This window comes from Oryctolagus cuniculus, chromosome 9, assembly GCF_051225735.1.
Source record: "Oryctolagus cuniculus isolate XC-2025 breed Fujian yellow rabbit chromosome 9, ASM5122573v1, whole genome shotgun sequence".
NCBI classification, from domain to species: domain Eukaryota; kingdom Metazoa; phylum Chordata; class Mammalia; order Lagomorpha; family Leporidae; genus Oryctolagus; species Oryctolagus cuniculus.
The window spans coordinates 14,302,078-14,318,056 of record NC_142875.1 but is presented as its reverse complement, the minus strand read 5'-3'; the positions used below and the strand labels follow the sequence as shown (position 1 = coordinate 14,318,056).

Sequence of the window (15,979 nt, the reverse complement as noted above, 5' to 3'; positions counted from 1 at the left end):
TGCTGGCCAGCGAAGCTGTGCAGGCCCCCTCCGTCCCCTGACTTCAGCCATATCTCTCCACGCTGACCGCCTCTCCTTCTGCCCACCATCTTTTCTGTCCTGCGCCCCTTTGTCCATGTCTCCTGTCTCCACATCCTCCCCAAGGTGGAGTTCAGTTCCTACCTTCCCCTCACTTGGGCATTCTTTGCCGTGTGGCCTCAGCCATGGTACATGCTGGCTGATGGCGCCAGTCATTAGGCAGTGTTGATGCTGTTGTATACCATGTCGTGCCAAGGTGGGGCTGAGACACTACGAAGATCCAGCCCAAATTCCTGCCTTAGGGCGGTCTTGGTGCCGGGGAGGAGGTGCACAGGCAAGCCTACCACCCATCGAGGGGTGGCTCTGGGCAGTTGGAGGAGTGGGCGACAGAGCAGCGACCCGGGATCATAAAAAGACGCAGAAGGAATCGAGAGAGGACCTTGCCCCATGCTGCCTGCCGTGTGAGCGCTGCTGTGTTTGCTTCCTTCGGAGGCATGGTGTGTGTTTCATTGGTCTCATTGCCCATGTTGCTTAGTGTGCTGCGCTGTCCCGAAAAGGTAATTAATGGGCGCTAATGATACAGCCCAGGCACCGTTGGTCTTCCCCTGTGCTCAAGTGGAAACGTCATGCCCAGCTCATCGCAGACACTGAATAATAATGTGTGGAGCGCAGTGGAGTCTGTAGTCGGAATCGTTAAGGACAAGATAGGCAGCAATATGCAAATGTATGCAAAAGAACCGAGTATGCAGAATTATTAGCATGCTGTGGCTGCTTAAAGGTGACTTTGCAAGCACATGAAGGCTTGTGTGTGTAGGATTCCTGTGTAGGGCATGGCGCGCCTCTCGCCCAGGTGGGAGCCCGGGACATTCTCGCGACAAAGGGGACAAGATGAGTGCTGTTGGAGACTTCGGGTGGTTTGAGTGAGCCTCCTCTCTGCTGTGTTCTTCCCTGCAGGTATCGCATAAGCCGCTTCCGTCATGGGGGAGATAGAGCAGAAGCCAACCCCAGGATCCCGACTGGGGGCCCCGGAGAACTCGGGAATCAGCACCTTGGAGCACGGACAGAAGCCGCCCCCGACCCCGTCAGGAAAACTCATGTCCATCAAAATCCAGATGCTGGATGACACCCAGGAGGCATTCGAAGTTCCAGTAAGTTCAGGGGTGTGTCTGGGCAGCCCTCAGCCCGAGCCCTCTCCCCTTCCCGTGTTTCTGTGACCGTGGCCGCAGAGGGTCCGTGTGTTCACCCCTCCCCCACCCCACGTCACTGGCCCATTCCGATTCTGAGCCATCCAACCTGAGATTTATGCACGAACCTCTCATATAGTGACGTCACTTGCATTTTACCGTAACCATCCGTCCATAAAAATATGTAACATGTATGCAAAGGTATGTGATATACTGATATGCATACATACTTCTGTGTAAATAAGTATGTCTTATATAACATAGGTATGTGAGTATATGTTTGCATATGTATATAAGATATAAAATACATGATATATGAAACATGCATTTATATTAGAACTGGAGGAAGCACAGTCTAATAACTGCATTGGTTCATCACAGTAGTGCCTGTCTCGGGCTGGGTACATGTGGGTCCCGCCTCACACTGACCATATCACTGGCAGGAAGACTGGTAAGAACGCTGTCAAAGAGCTGTGTGCACACTTGCATGTCAGGGAATAGGGAGGGACTGTGTTTGCGGCTTCAGGGGCTGGGGCGTGGACAGAGCAGAGAGGCCCTGATGCAAACCCACCCTGCCAGGGACCAAGACAGGGAGACATGGGGCCAGAGGCGAGACAGAGAAGGAGCCAGCAGCCTGAGCCCCTCAACCCCTGGCCTCCCTATTTTGGCCACTTTCCCTGGAGGTGGAGGAGCCTCCCCCGTGGTGTGAGTGGAGCAGACCACGTGTCGGAGCAGAGCTGTACTTCCCTGGGGGTGGTGAGAGTCATCATCTCTGACATTGGCTCGGGTCCAGAGATCTCTGGGTACACCATGGATCTGGTTTTCTGTGTTCTGTCTTGGGCACTGAATGCTACGTCTCAAGTTGGTGGTGGGGGAAAAAAATAACTCGAATTCTGAGCAGCCAGCAAACTTCGGGAACACACCTGTTTTTAAAGTGGAGACAATCTGTTATTCTGTTGGCTAGAGTGACTGAAATTTAATAGTCAGCATTAACGTTGGGAACCTATCATTTAATCATTTATGGGATATGATTCAGTAAATTATATTTATTTCGAAGCACATTGTTCAGAGGGTGTGAATTAACATCAGGTGTCTCTGGGAAAGATAAACCTCAGACTCTGAGAATAGCTGTGCTTAAAACTGCCAATTTATGGCACGCTGCAAACCACCTTTGTTTTGCTCTAATTTTCTTGTTGTAGAATTCGTATCTTTCAAGGTCTTGAGAGCGCTTTCACATTCTGGTGAACAAAGCCGTGCCTAATTTCTGGACTTGCAGAATCCGTGGAGGAGAACACCTGCTGTCGTGTTAGATTAGGCCTTCTGGAACATTCTCCCCCCCCCCCCCCCTTTTTCTTCTTTGTTGCCAGACCGGTTCAGTGAGGTGTTTGGTTTCACTGTTTCCTCTTCCGTGCTGTTAAGGACTTCTGAGCTCATGCCTTGTGCAGCCATCCTATTAAGTGGTGCTCGGGGACGCACTTCGGGCTGGGCGTCAGCTGTGGTGTGCACGGACGGCAGGCCTCCTGTCCTGTACTCGGCCACAGTTCTACAGTTTCCCAAAACCAAAGAATGTTGAGATTCCATTCCTAGCTACATTTAGCTGGGAACTATATAGGAACATCTGCCCAAGAAGTAGGAGTAGCAGCAGTGTGTTTTCATAACCTTTATCATTATTTTTAGATTGATTTATTTGAAAAGCAGAGTTATGGGGGAAAAGGGGAGAGAGAGAGAGCGAGCGAGCGAGCTTCCATCTGTGGTTCCGTCTCCTGATGGCCACAATGGCCAGGGCTGGGCCAAACCAAAGTCAGGAGCGAGGAGCTCCATCCAGGTCTTGCAAGTTGGGGGCAGGACCCAAGTACTTGAGCCGTCTGGCACTGCTCTCTAGGTGCCTTAGCAGGAAGCTGGATTGGAAGCACCGAGTAGTTGGGATCTGATGTGGGATGCAGGTGTCTTACCTCCCTGTGCCACAATGCCCGCCCGTTTTCTAATTCCGCCCCCTGTCTGGCCTCCATAAACTCCTATGTACACATAAAAGGCTCTATCCGTTTTACTGGGTTGCTACTTCCTCAGGCAGTGGCCGGAGCTTTCTCTTCCGTCCTGTTCATTTACCCATCAGGGTGGGGCCCGATTGCCCCGGGTTTAGATCCCAGCTTCTGCTACTTCGAGTTGCTCAGCTTAGCCTCCATCTAGATCTGTCGTCTTTGTAAAATGAGGCCACTGCTAATAAGCTCGACCTCATGCTACACTAGGAAAAAAAAAAAAAGAGTGGATACAAATGGATACAAATAAAGTGTCCAGAACATTCTTGGCACATCCTGAGAGCTTTGGAAGTCTAATGAGCAGTGGTGCTGTGCACCTGCCACTGTGCTGCTGGCCTGTCAAGGTAGGTAGGGACTTGCCCCAGAAACCCCTTATCCACAGCTTCCAGTGGTGCCCGGCACACTGGAGGTGCTCATTAACTGCCCGTGGACAGTGTTAAAGTGAGCTTCTTTTACAGGTGGAATGCATGGCGTTGTTCGTTTTCACACGCCTCTCCCATGCTCGGTTTATTTTCTCCTATCATCAGTATGTCCCTTCCCACCCTGTGGGCAACAGCTGTGCAAAGCCAGATATTGGCACTTTGATTGACACAACAGCTTCTAATTCACTGCCTTGCGCTCTGTAAGAACTGCGCAGCCAGGCTACGTGCAGCTGGGAGGCACATGGGCACCCGGCTGTGGACCCAGGGTCAGTGGAGAGTGACCAACTGTGGGATTCTGGGAGACCTGGCTCCCCCTGATGGCTTTCAGTCCATGTCCACAGCTCTTTGCCAAGCATCTGACCCTGGGATTGTCTTGTTCCACATGTGATAGGCCCCAAGTGAAGGCATCCTCATGGCTCACTCGCATTTGTCACACTCATGAGCAGGGCTCCAGGCCAGAAGTCCCTGGCATTTCCCGTTGGGGATGTTCTTCTGTGGACCACATTTTCCTCGGGGATTGGATTTCCTGGGTCTTTCCATGTGCCTTTTGCTTTAAAATGTGGATGCGGCAGAGTCGTCATTTCAGTGCCAATTTCCAAAATGCTTCCTGGCCCAGAGACCTACACTGTCCTCTCCGGGGCTGTCTCCCTCATTCTTTAAAGCCTTTAAAAATTAGTATCACATTGGGGGCTGGCAGGTTAAGCTGCTTCTTGTGACACTGGGATCTCCTATCAGAGTACTGCGTCAAGTCCCAGCTGCTCCACTTCTAACCGAGCTCGCTGCCAGTGCACCTGGGAAAGCAGTGGAGGATGGCCCAAGTACTCAGGTCCCTGCCGTTCATACGGGTCCAGGCTCCTCTCTTCAGCCTGTGACTATTTGGGGAGTGCACCAGCAGATGGAAGATCTCTGTTTCTCCTCCTCTCTTTGTTACTCTGCCTTTCAAATAAAATAAGTGTTTAAAATTTTTATTGTTAGTGATGAGTTTAACTTTTTTTGTTTTTATTTTTTAAAGATTTATTTATTTGAAAGGCAGAAATACGGGAAGGGGGCGGGAGAGAGCTTCATCTGCTGGTTCACTCCCCAAATGACCAGAACAGCTGGAGCTGGGCCAGGTTGAAACCAGGAGCAGTGGAGGTTCCTCTGGGTCTCCCACGTGGGTGCAGGGGCCCAAGCACATGGGCCGTCCTCTACTGCTTTTCCAGGTTCATTATCAGGGAGCTGGATTGGAAGAGGAGCAGCCGGGACTTGAACTAGTGCTGATATGAGATGCTGATGCCTCAGGTGGAGACTTTACCCACTACACCACAGCGCTGGCCTGGCTTTAGCCCTCTGAAATGGCCTCAGCAGTGAGTGCCACAGCCTTCCATTCTATAGCTGTGTCCACGACTCCCTTTGCTCTTGAACTTGGACTTGTTTTTAGGCATTCCCCCTGCAGACCAGAAAGTTCAAAAAGCAATATTTGCAGCATATCCTTGCCTGGTATTCTGTCACCTTTCTGTGGAACAGATCACACAAATAAGCCTGGATCATGGCTTCTGCTGTGTGCAGCCCTCTCTCCCAGCCAGAGGTTATAAAGTGACACCTGGGCATCTGAAAGGGTTAATGACAATCCCCCAACTCCCCCCCACCCCCCCACACACACCAGGACCACCTCCCCCCCAGAAGGCCCCAGAAGGTTTTATGCATCCAGTCTTCAGCAGACGCTGTCCTGCTCGTGGCTGGGGGGTGAGCAGATGGCTGCTTCTCCATATCCAATTGCTGTGTTTGCATCAGCAGTGTCACTCTAGGAAGAGTCGAGAAGAACAGAGTAAATAAACAGAGCTTCATTTTGATTCTTTGGAGCAGACCTGGTAACAATGCTTGGAAAAGCTGCTTGCAGGTGGCAAAAAGATCCCTGGTGTGGGTCGCAGGTTAGCAGGAATGGCAGCCACACACAGGTGCGCAGGGCAGGCGTCCAGAAGCACCGGCTGGCGGGGAGTCAGCTGGGGCAGGAGGAACTTGACCTCGACCACAGTCACGGTGGGGAATAATCCTTGGGCCTTTCTTGTGGTTGTGTTGTGTCAGTGTTTCACGCAGACTGGGACTGGTTCTCATGCACCACAGGGCTGGCCCCCACACACTTAGGTGAAGGGCTCCATGGAAGAGCTGCCGAGTCACGTCCTCAGGTTTGCACAGCAGTGAGGTAGGGCTGGGGTTGCTGACCCCCATCCCAGCAAGACCCTTAGCTTCCCTGCCTCCCCCTGCCCTGAGTTCCCTGGTTAGATTCAGGCCCTTTCTCGACCCCACCCCATAGGGTCCTTTTGCACTTGCCGCCCACAGCTCCCACACCGGAGGTCCCTGTGCCCTGGCTGCAGCCCCAGCTCTGTGCAGTTTCTACGCCACCTCTTCCCATCCCAAAGGAATTTACCAGAACCTCAGCCAGGCCTCTCTCAGCTTTGTCTCCTGATGGTTTGGACTTGGAATCCTGCTCCGATCTGCCTCCCTCCCTGTATCGTCGGGTCCTTTCTGTCCCTGGTGTTTGAATCGATTGATGTTAAAGGGGTTCTTATCTGTTGCATGTAGGAAGTAGAGACCCTGTGTTGATATTCTATTGATGAATTAACTTTTTTTTTAAGAGCTTTTTCTCAAAATAATTATTTGAGAGGAAGGGGGAAAGAGCCAGAGAGCGAGAGAGAACGTGAGAGGACTCCCATCTAGTAGTTCTCTTGACAAATGCCTGCAGTGCCTCTGGCTGGCATCAGGGACCAGGAGCTACGAACTTAACCCGAGTCTCACATGAGTGACAGGAACCTCGGTACATAAGCCAGCGCCTGCTGCCTCCCAGGGTGCTCATTAGTTGGAAGCTGGAGTCGGGAGTGGAATACCTGGGTATTGAGCCCAGGTACTCTGACATGGGACCCCCTAGGCCAAGCACCCACCCTGATGAATTAACATTTTGTGGCTGTTTTCTTTTTGGGGGGGGGGATTCCCCCAAACTCTTGAGGAAAGGAGGTTTTAGCCAAAACAAGCAAGCAAACCCCTCCCTGCCAAAGTGACCTCAACTACAAGGGTTACCTTATCCCTACTAAGTGCTAACAGAAGACACGTGACGAGGGTTGGGTGAGCATGAGCCGACTGTGTGCACCGCCACCCGCAGGGTGTCAGGAGGAGTCCTCATTAACGCAGCAGTGCAGGTGGCCTGGAACAAAAGCTTCCAGCGGAATGCCAGTTGATTACAGGAGGGTGAGGACAGCAATCCGTCGTTTTCTTGCAAGCACACCAGTCCCAGAAAATTCAGCAAGTCTGGGGAAGCCCGAGACCCCGACCTTTTTAAAGAAAAATGGTACGTGGCACATGGTTATAAAGGAGGCTGCATAGGTGGTTTTTGGGGCGGCTGTGTCGGCTGCGCTATCAGAGGCCTAATTAGCAGCGTTAGAAAGTCAATGAGTCAGCCCTGTTTTGGTTTTATTACCTTTTTTTGCAATGAACCGGCCCTTTCATTTCTTAATTTTCCCCAAAACCTGGGCCTGACATCAATTGCGAGCTTGTTCCCCCAAACGCTCTGGCGTGGAGGCAGGGCCCCGTGGCTGTGGAATTTTAAAGCTGTCTTTATAAGCTTGATCTCAGAGGGATGGAGCCCAGGTTTTTGCTTTCCAAAGCTCTGGGGCTCCTTCTGGTGTGCTCCGGGTCACGTGGCAAAAGCTGAGGGCACTCGGGGCTCCTTGTTCCTAGGAGCTGTGTCTTTATGAAAGCCTCTTGTCCCCTGGCTCCTTCTTTTGTATTTTTAATGCATTTTTGTTTCTCCTTCTCTTTCTGCTGTTTGTTCAGGGAACGGTGCCCTCTTGGTAAGCCCTTGAAAGTCTGTGTTTCCTCGTTGAAATAATAGAGTTGCTTCAGAAAGTATGTGGAACACAGAATTGAAACCTCTGTTTACTACAGTGCAAAAGATCTTGAAATCTGTGCCCGTGAGGCATCATCAAAAACTTCATGGAAAATACTTACTAGGGAAAATAAACTGTGCACAGATTTCAAAAAAAAATTTTTTTTTTTCAGGAAAACAGACTTTAGCTTTTAATTCCACTGTCCCAGGCACTTTCTGAGGTTTTCTCATGTACATTTAACCAAAGCTCTTAGGGGCAAATATAGTCTACTCTTTGGAAGGCAGAGGGAGAGAGGAGAGATCTTCTATCTGCTGGCTCACTCTCCAGATAGCCACAATGGCCAGGCCTGGGCCAGGCTTAAGCCTGGAGCCTGGAGCTCCAACCTGGTCTCCCATTGTTGGGTGCAGGGGCTCAAGGACTTGGATCATCTTCTGCTTTCCCAGGCACATTAGCAGGGAGCTGGATCAGAAGTGGAGCAGGCAGGACTTGAGCCAGCTCCCATATGCGATGCCAGCATTGCAGGTGTCCACTTAACCCACTGTGCCACCACACTGGCCCCATACATTGTCCTTTCTTACAAGGGTTCTGTTTCTGTCTTCCCTGGAATCGATTACAGGTGCCCAGCAGTGGTGGAAGGATGGCGTGTGGAGCCCATGGCTCCTTGACTTTGCTTTTGCCCGAGTGAGTGCTGGTGGGATGCAGGAGGAGGAGGGAGAGAATGGACTCATGGAAACTGTCCATTTCAAACCATAAGGGTGGTCCTGTGCCCCTCTTAGCAGCTCCGCTTCAGGCCAGGGCCAGGGGAAGGGGCTTCTACGTGTTCCCTCGTCTTCTGAGAAACAAGCCAGCATCTCTCTCTTCTTACCGCTGTTGCTTTTGGCTCCTTTTAGCAGCAGAGCTTCTGGAACCATATTCGTGGCCACTCTGTAGGGTCACTGCTTGCTTTACTTAGCTCTGGATGATAAACAGCGCTCGTCTGGGTCTGGACTCCTGGGCTTAAAGTTAAAGGCTATTTTAGTAGAGTAAAAAGTTTTTTCTTTCATAAATCATGTCAGCCCGATCCTGCCTGCCTGGCTCTCTGGCTTGCCGAGAAGCCGAGTGGAGTTTCGTGTTTGGTGTGTGCCCCTTTCAACTTCAGTTACGAGTCTTGTGATCAAAGTGAGGGCTGAGGTCCTGAAACAATGCAGTGATTTTTTTTTTCACAGCTGTTGGCTATTTTCTCTCTGAAAAAAAAAAAAAGAGGCCACTCCGTAGAAGCTAATAAATAAGAGGAATAAACTGTAATTGAGAATGTCTGTATCTGACATTATAACAGGCTGGGCCGTGTTCAGTGAAAATAAATGCAGGATGTTCGAGAAGGTTCTTTTCCCACCCCCTTTGAAATGGAAATAACGCATCCTGTTCATTACCTGTGGGAAACCGTGGTTAGAGGGGGCGCGCAGGCCCCTGGGTGCTGGCTGCGGGGAGCTCTGTGTGTGGAGGGACAGCCCCTGCCCCATGGAGCCGAGGTGTCGCGGAAATGAGAGCTCTACAGACAGCTTGCAGAGCACAGAGTGGGTTCCTCTATTTCCTTCCTGTCCGTCTCTAAGCTGTGGCTTTGTGTTTGTTCTGGGACAGAATGGCGACCCTGCTTTTGTTGTGGAGGTGCCGGGTGGGGGCGGGGTCAGACCGAAGAGCACGGTCACTGTTACCTAAAAAGTAGCACAGCCGGGACAGGTGCAGGCGCCCTTTCTCTCTGCCTACAGCGCTCTCTGCAGCCTCCCATCAGACCTGGCTTGCTTTGGAGGGAGACTCATCCATCGCTGAGACCAAGGCCCATGTGCCAGGGGGCTTCCTGGGTCCGGGGTGGGGGTGTCTAAGAACGAGGGCCACTCCCACTGAACCCTGTTCCACCAAGCACGCGTCTTGCTGAGCTTACCTGGGGCTTCTCTGGGCTTCAGTTTGATGATCAGCTTTCAAATCAAAAGCAGTGTTTGCTAAGCTCAGAAGCTTCACACGCCGTTTTGCTTTGCTGATTTTATTTATTTATTTTTGGTCTCCTCTATTTCTTTTAGCCCCCACGACCCTGTTTTTCCTAGACGTTCCCAAGAAAACCCTGTGGCTCTCCAGCGTGCACTGGACAGGGAGTTTCCGGGTGGACACAGGCCTTCAGGAGCCTTGGAGGCAGGTCTTCCCAGGGTGGGCTCTGTGGTCCACTTGAGGGAGATACTCCTGTGTCTGAATAAGATGGGAGCGTTGCAAGGGGCCCGTGTTATGGCACAGTGGGTTAAGCAATTCCCGGCTTCTTCATGTCTGATCCAGCTCCCTGCTAAGACACCTGGGAAAGCAGAAGATGGTCCAGGTGCTTGGGCCCCTGCATCCACGTGGGAGACCAGGATGGAGCTCCAGCTTTTTTTTTTTTTTTTTTTTGGACAGGCAGAGTGGATAGAGAGAGAGACAGAGAGAAAGGTCTTCCTTTGCCGTTGGTTCACCCTCCAATGGGCGCCATGGCCGGTGCGCTGCGGCCAGCACACCGCGCTGATCCGAAGGCAGGAGCCAGGTGCTTCTCCTGGTCTCCCATGGGGTGCAGGGCCCAAGCACTTGGGCCATCCTCCACTGTACTCCTGGGCCACAGCAGAGAGCTGGCCTGGAAGAGGGGCAACCAGGACAGAATCCGGTGCCCCGAGTGGGACTAGAACCTGGTGTGCCGGCGCCTCAAGGCGGAAGATTAGCCTAGTGAGCCACGGCGCCGGCCTAGGCTCTTGGTTTTGCCCTGGCCATTGTAGCCATTTGGGGAATGAACCAGCAAATGGAAGATCTCTCTTTTTCTCTCTCAAACTCTGCCTTTCAGATAAACAAATCTTAAAATAAATAAATAAAGCATTATGCATCCAAATAGATTAATTTTTTAAAAAAACTAAACACCTCTACCGTGTTCTGTCATTGACCTAAGTCAATGTGAGCATTTGAGGTGGACACGATGACTTTAACTCACAAGGATGAAACAGAATGATCTAATCAAGCTTTTTTTTCTTTTTCCTTCTGTGGATAAAGTGATCACATAAAAGAGCAATTCTCAAGCCTTTCGTGCTTTGTAATCGGAGTGGGAGGCCCGTCCTTTCTGTCCTCTCACTGAGACAAGCAGGAAGTTGGACTGGATACCCACAGTGGGAGTCTGTGCCTCTGGTTTGATCCTGTGGACTGTGATCGTGGAAATACAATACAGGTTCCACCAATGCTTATCAGCGCGCGAGGCCAGGTGCTGCCGGTGATAAGAAAGTGAATAAAAATCATAACTGTAACTGCCCTGGTGAAAATCCCTGGCCGGGTGCCAGACATGTGTGCCAGGGCTGTGTGTGTATTATCTCATGTATTATTAGCTGAGTGAACCCATGAGAAGTGATTTACTGTGAAAGTTGGATTAGCTGGGGGAGAAGGGACTGGGGGTCCCAAGCGGCCCAGTGGGCTTGGCAGTGTCTGAGCCACATGTTGGTGGCCAATAAGGGCTTGAGTGTCCTGGACAGAATGTCGGGGAGCTGCAGGATGGAAGAAGACCCAGGAGGTAGAAGTGACGGCACCTGGCAGCTCATGGGAGGGGAGCAGAGCGCCCCCTGGGTGGCAGATTACGAAGGCCTTCGCTTTACGGCCGGGGTGGCTCAGCGCCATCACTGGCCCAGGTAGATGTCTTTCTGGAAACCATGCCTTCCTTTCTCCTGGCTCTTGTTGCCGATAAAAGGCATCACAAAGGAGAACGCATGGTTCCAGGAGTTCACTTCCGAGGTCCACGATGATCTCGTACAGGTCCAAACTCAAAGGCACATGTGGAGGTGGACTGCTCAGTTTCCCCTGAATTCCTGTTGACTCTTGACTTTCCACTTTGCTTGCCACACCCGGGTACAGCCCGAGGGAGGGGCTCATTTGCATGCAGTGGGTGCTGGGCCCTCATCGTTGATGCGGCTTAGTGAGGACATGAACTGTAGCGTGCATCCGGCTGTTCTACCATCTTCCAGTGGCCCTTTGCCCGGGCACGTTTCCATCACCCAGCAGGACCCAGCAGCTTAACTGCCTCTTACCTAGATGGATGCCTTTCTCAGGCATTGAAGCGCAGGACCCAAGAGCGCTGGCGGAATGGTTCGGGTGCCACATGGTTAAAAGCTGTACTGCGCTCTTTGCTGCTGTGACGCTCGGCGTGCTGGCTTAAATCTGTAAGTAGGCACTGTTGCACTGTGTGCAGGCTGAATGATCCACAGCTCAGCCCTTCTCCTCCACACCTGTGCCTGCCATCTACCCAGCCGACCAGAGCCCAGGGGAGCCATCTGTGGACCTGAGACTGCAGGAGACAGGTGGGTAACACAAGTAGCATAGGACAGGTAGCTCCCACACCTTCTCTGCTAGATGGTGACCAAGACTTGTGCCTTCCAGAGGCCAGCGAGACCACCAGGATTGGGTTTCCTTCAGCTCATGCCTCTTCTTCTTCTTCTTCTTCTTCTTTTTTTTTTAAGATTTATTTATTTGAAAGAGTTACGCAGAGAGATCTTCCATCTGCTGGTTCACTCCCCAGGTGGCCACAATGGCCAGAGTTGAGCTGATCTGAAGCCAGGAGCCAGGAGCCGCTTCTGGGTCTCCCACATGGGTGCAGGGGTCCAAGGACTTGGGCCATCCTGCACTGCTTTCCCAGGCCATAGCAGAGAGCTGGATAGGAAGTGGAGCAGCCAGGACTCGAACCAGTGCCCATATGGGGTGCTGGCTGGGCAGGCAGCGCCTTTACCCGCTATGCCACAGCGCCGGCCCCTAGCTCATGCTTCTTAAACGTCACGCTTGCTCTTTCCTCTCTGCAGTCTAACACCAAGTGCCCCTCAGTGCACCAGCGACCCCTGGTTCCCTCCTTAATCCCATCACCCAGAGTCCTCTGCTGCATATGGGAGCGCCCACAAACAACCTGTATTCACACGTAAGCCCTGTGGTTCACGGATGTGCTCTTAAGCAATCTGTAGGTGCTCTGACCAGTAAATTCAATGACAGAGACAAAAAACGGGCAGCTTTGTGGTGCAGCTGTGGCACTGTACCCCACGTAAGGGTCGAAACAAACTTCAGCTCTTACTGTTAGCCATCTTGTCCCTTCACTTGATTTAATTATTTTTGTGAGGATCCAGATGAAGCTAAAGGGGCTTCCTGGTTGCCTTAGGCAGTGCTGACAATGCCTGATTTCCTATTAAGGGCTCAGCCTGAGCCCTGGGTAACAGCTCGCAGCACCCAGGTAGATTTCACATCCAGGACTGCTCTGTTCCTGTCTGTTTCCGCCATCACTCTGGGCTCCAGCTTTGGGGGTTTCTTTAGTGCTCGCACGTCCTGCTCCCAGGATGGGGAGAGAAGTCTCCCTCCAGCCTCGGTGGGAGTGGAAACTTCCTGAACCCCTTACCAAAAAAGTGACAGCGCCTCTTCTCGCTCTGCCCGTCCTTTGCATGTCCAGGGTCTTTTCTCGAAGTTAGTCCGCTCCACTGCCTTGCTGCTTGATTGAAGCTCCCAGAAGGTACAGAGAAGCCTTGGGCAATAAAGTTCTAATTTTCTCCAGAAAACTGGTTCAGCAGAAACTGAGCCCCTGCCAGCAGCCCGCTGGTGTCCTGCCAATATGGGGCCTTTTAGAGAGAGTCTTTATGTGGATCCGAGTCACATAGCTTAGCTTCCAGACTGAGTTTTGCCCTCTTGTCTGGCTCCTGAAATGCTGGCCCAGCGGGCCTGGAGGGCTGCTTTTGTTTCTTGTCATTGTGTGGTGGTACACAAGGTACTGGACGAAGACAAGGGTCTTTTCTCAATGTCCCGTACCCGCGTGAACCCTGCCGGCACCGCTGTCTGCGGTGGCATGGAGGTGGCACTTGTTTTTCCCTGAGCTAACCCGTCATCCGAGGACTTTGACCTTGGCTAGGATGGCTGTGACCCAGTCCGGGTCACAAATGGGGTGTCCTTCAAGACGGCCATCTGTCTCCCAGGGCTGCAGGGAGCTTTCTGGGTCTCTTCCCCTGACTTCTGGTAGGTGCCTTAGTCTTTGGCCTTCCTTGGGTTGTAGTTGTGTCTGCTGTGTCTGCCTTCATTTTCACGTGGAGTTCTCCCTGCGTGCAGGTCTCCCCTTTAAACAGACAGACACTGTCTGTAGGATTAGGGTCCGCCCTCATGACCTCGCATTAACCTGATCATCCGCAATGCCCTTATTTCCAAGGAAGGTCACGTCCACAGGTCCTGGGGGCCAGAACTTTCCCATCTTTTTGATGGTGGGGAGATACAGTTCATCCGCTGTGCAAGGGGGCTTCAAAGAGTTTGGAGGGTAGGCGTGCAGCCACGTGGTTAGGACATCACGTACCACTTCAGGGTACCTGTGCTCGGTTTCTGATTCCAGCTCCAAGCTGGAGCTTCCTGCTGACGCTCACCCTGGGAGGCAGTGGCCCAGGTACTCAGGACCCACTACCCCAACACGGGTGTGCTGGCTCGGGTTCCTGGCTCTTGGCTGTGGCCTGAACTGTATATTTCAAAACTGGCTAAGACGGTAAATTTCATGTTAGTTTTTTTTTAAATCACAATTAGAAAAAATGATGCCATGGAGTTATAGGATTTGGAAACTGAAGTTGCCACAGTTGATTGAAGTTTGAAATTTAAGTTTCCCTGGCACCCCCTGCAGTGACTGATGTTTATTTCCTGTTCCTGTATTGGTTTGGTGGATCTTGCCTCCCAGAGAGATGTAAAGCTAGCCTCAGGCTAGGACTGGGTTCTGTGTGACCACTCTACCCCTCAGCCCCCTTGCTGGTGAGTTTCTTTGCAAGGACCCTGATGCAGTAGTTGATACAGTGGTCCGGTTTGTTTCATCAGCCCCCTCGTGAGACCCCCTCAATAAGTCGCATCATCTTAAGGGTCTCTTCACCTCTAAATGCTTGACGGCTCGAGGTTATCTAATGATTAAGAACTCTTTGCTGAGACAGGACTTCATGGTATGACCTTGGAGTTACTGGAGGTATTGGGTGTTCTTTTCTTTCCAGCAGTGGTTATGTGAACTGACTGGTTGAGTAATAAGATGCTCATAACCCCAGAAACCCAAATCTTTTAATATTTGCGTAAAACTTACCTTCGAGCAAGCGAGCTGAGTAGCATCTCTTCGCTGCATTTGGCATGCTGATCCTGTAATTAAATGTTTTTTTTTTTTTTGAGTCATTTGTGACATTCCAGGAAGGGAGCTGCCAAGACATATCGTTTGGACATTGTTCTAATTAATTCCTTACAAGTGATGAATTTGCTATTCTTTATCCTGCACACACTCCTCCCCCTCCTTTGCATGGATTCATCTGACAGCGAAGATGAAACAAGTCGAGCGGTATTGATGTTGCTGTGTTGCAGCCTTTGGAAACCTGTAGCCAGGAGCTGCATTTGTTTCAATTTGGTTTTACAAGAAAGTTGAAAGTTGTGCTTTAAAAGTGTCCCATTTGGGTAGATTTCCACGTTATGAAATACCTTCTAATTATGTGTTATCTATAACTCGAGGCCTCTGCATGACAGTGTAAAATAGTATTAAATGTTACAGCAGCGACAGGACATCAGTAGCATTACCTCTGAGGATTTTTAAGTGGATAAGGTTCTGTGTGGCACAGCAGATAATAAAAACTAGCAGGGAGTTGTCAGCCACATTGCGGGAAGGCCGTGGGTTTTGCAGTCGCTTGAGTGACTAGACCTCATGTATTTCGACAGCGTTGCCCATTATAGGTTAGAGAAATGAAGGAAAAATGAAAGGTAGATTGCATATACAGTTGTAGTGTATGAGTGTTCTAAGAACTCTTCAGAAGGCTAGCGTTGTTTATAACCCAGGTTGTGATGGGTTAGTGGCATTTCCATCAGGTAGCCTCATGGTCACTGGACATGGCAGGAGCCTTGGGATAAATGAGTCATTGCCTCACGCTTGCCTTAGAGAACTGGGAACACCCCTCCATGTGAAAAAACACATTTGGCCATTATTGGCAAAACTCGCCATCATCCATGAGGGCGCTGTGATCAGCAGCTTTGATCACTGCTTGTTAACATAACTTGGAGCATAAGAGATTTGGCATCAGAACGGATTATGAGGTTTACTGAGAACCAGAGAAACTTACTTGATCTCCCAAAGAAATTAACCCTAAAACTTTGAGTCCTTTGCTACTTACCCTAAGGCAATCTTTTATTTTTTTTAAGAGAAGTTTTTTTTTTTTTTGAAAATGATTAGTTTATTTTCATCTACTTGAAAGGCAGAATGACAGGGGGAGACACACACACACACACACACACACACACAGATCTTCTACCCATTGGTTCACTCCCCAAATTCCTGCAACAGCCAGCACTGGGCCATGCCAAAGTTAGCAGCCTGGAACTGCGTTCCAGCCTCTCATATGGGTGGCAGGGACCCAAGCACTTTCGTTCTATCATCTGCTGCCTCCCAGGGTGCATGAACAGGAAGATGAAACGGC

General features: G+C 50.9%; 1 protein-coding gene across 4 annotated transcripts in view; it reads left to right on the top strand.

Moving 5' to 3' along the window:
- Positions 1–15,979, top strand: part of FARP1 (FERM, ARH/RhoGEF and pleckstrin domain protein 1) — a 286,456-nt gene that overhangs the window by 61,982 nt on the left and 208,495 nt on the right. For all 4 annotated transcript variants that reach the window (XM_051850519.3, XM_051850517.3, XM_089303485.1 and 1 more), the window contains exon 2: positions 973–1,166. In XM_051850519.3, coding sequence (XP_051706479.3) covers positions 996–1,166 — 171 coding nt within the window. In that variant the 5' untranslated portion in view covers positions 973–995. The remainder of the gene's footprint in view (positions 1–972; positions 1,167–15,979) is intronic.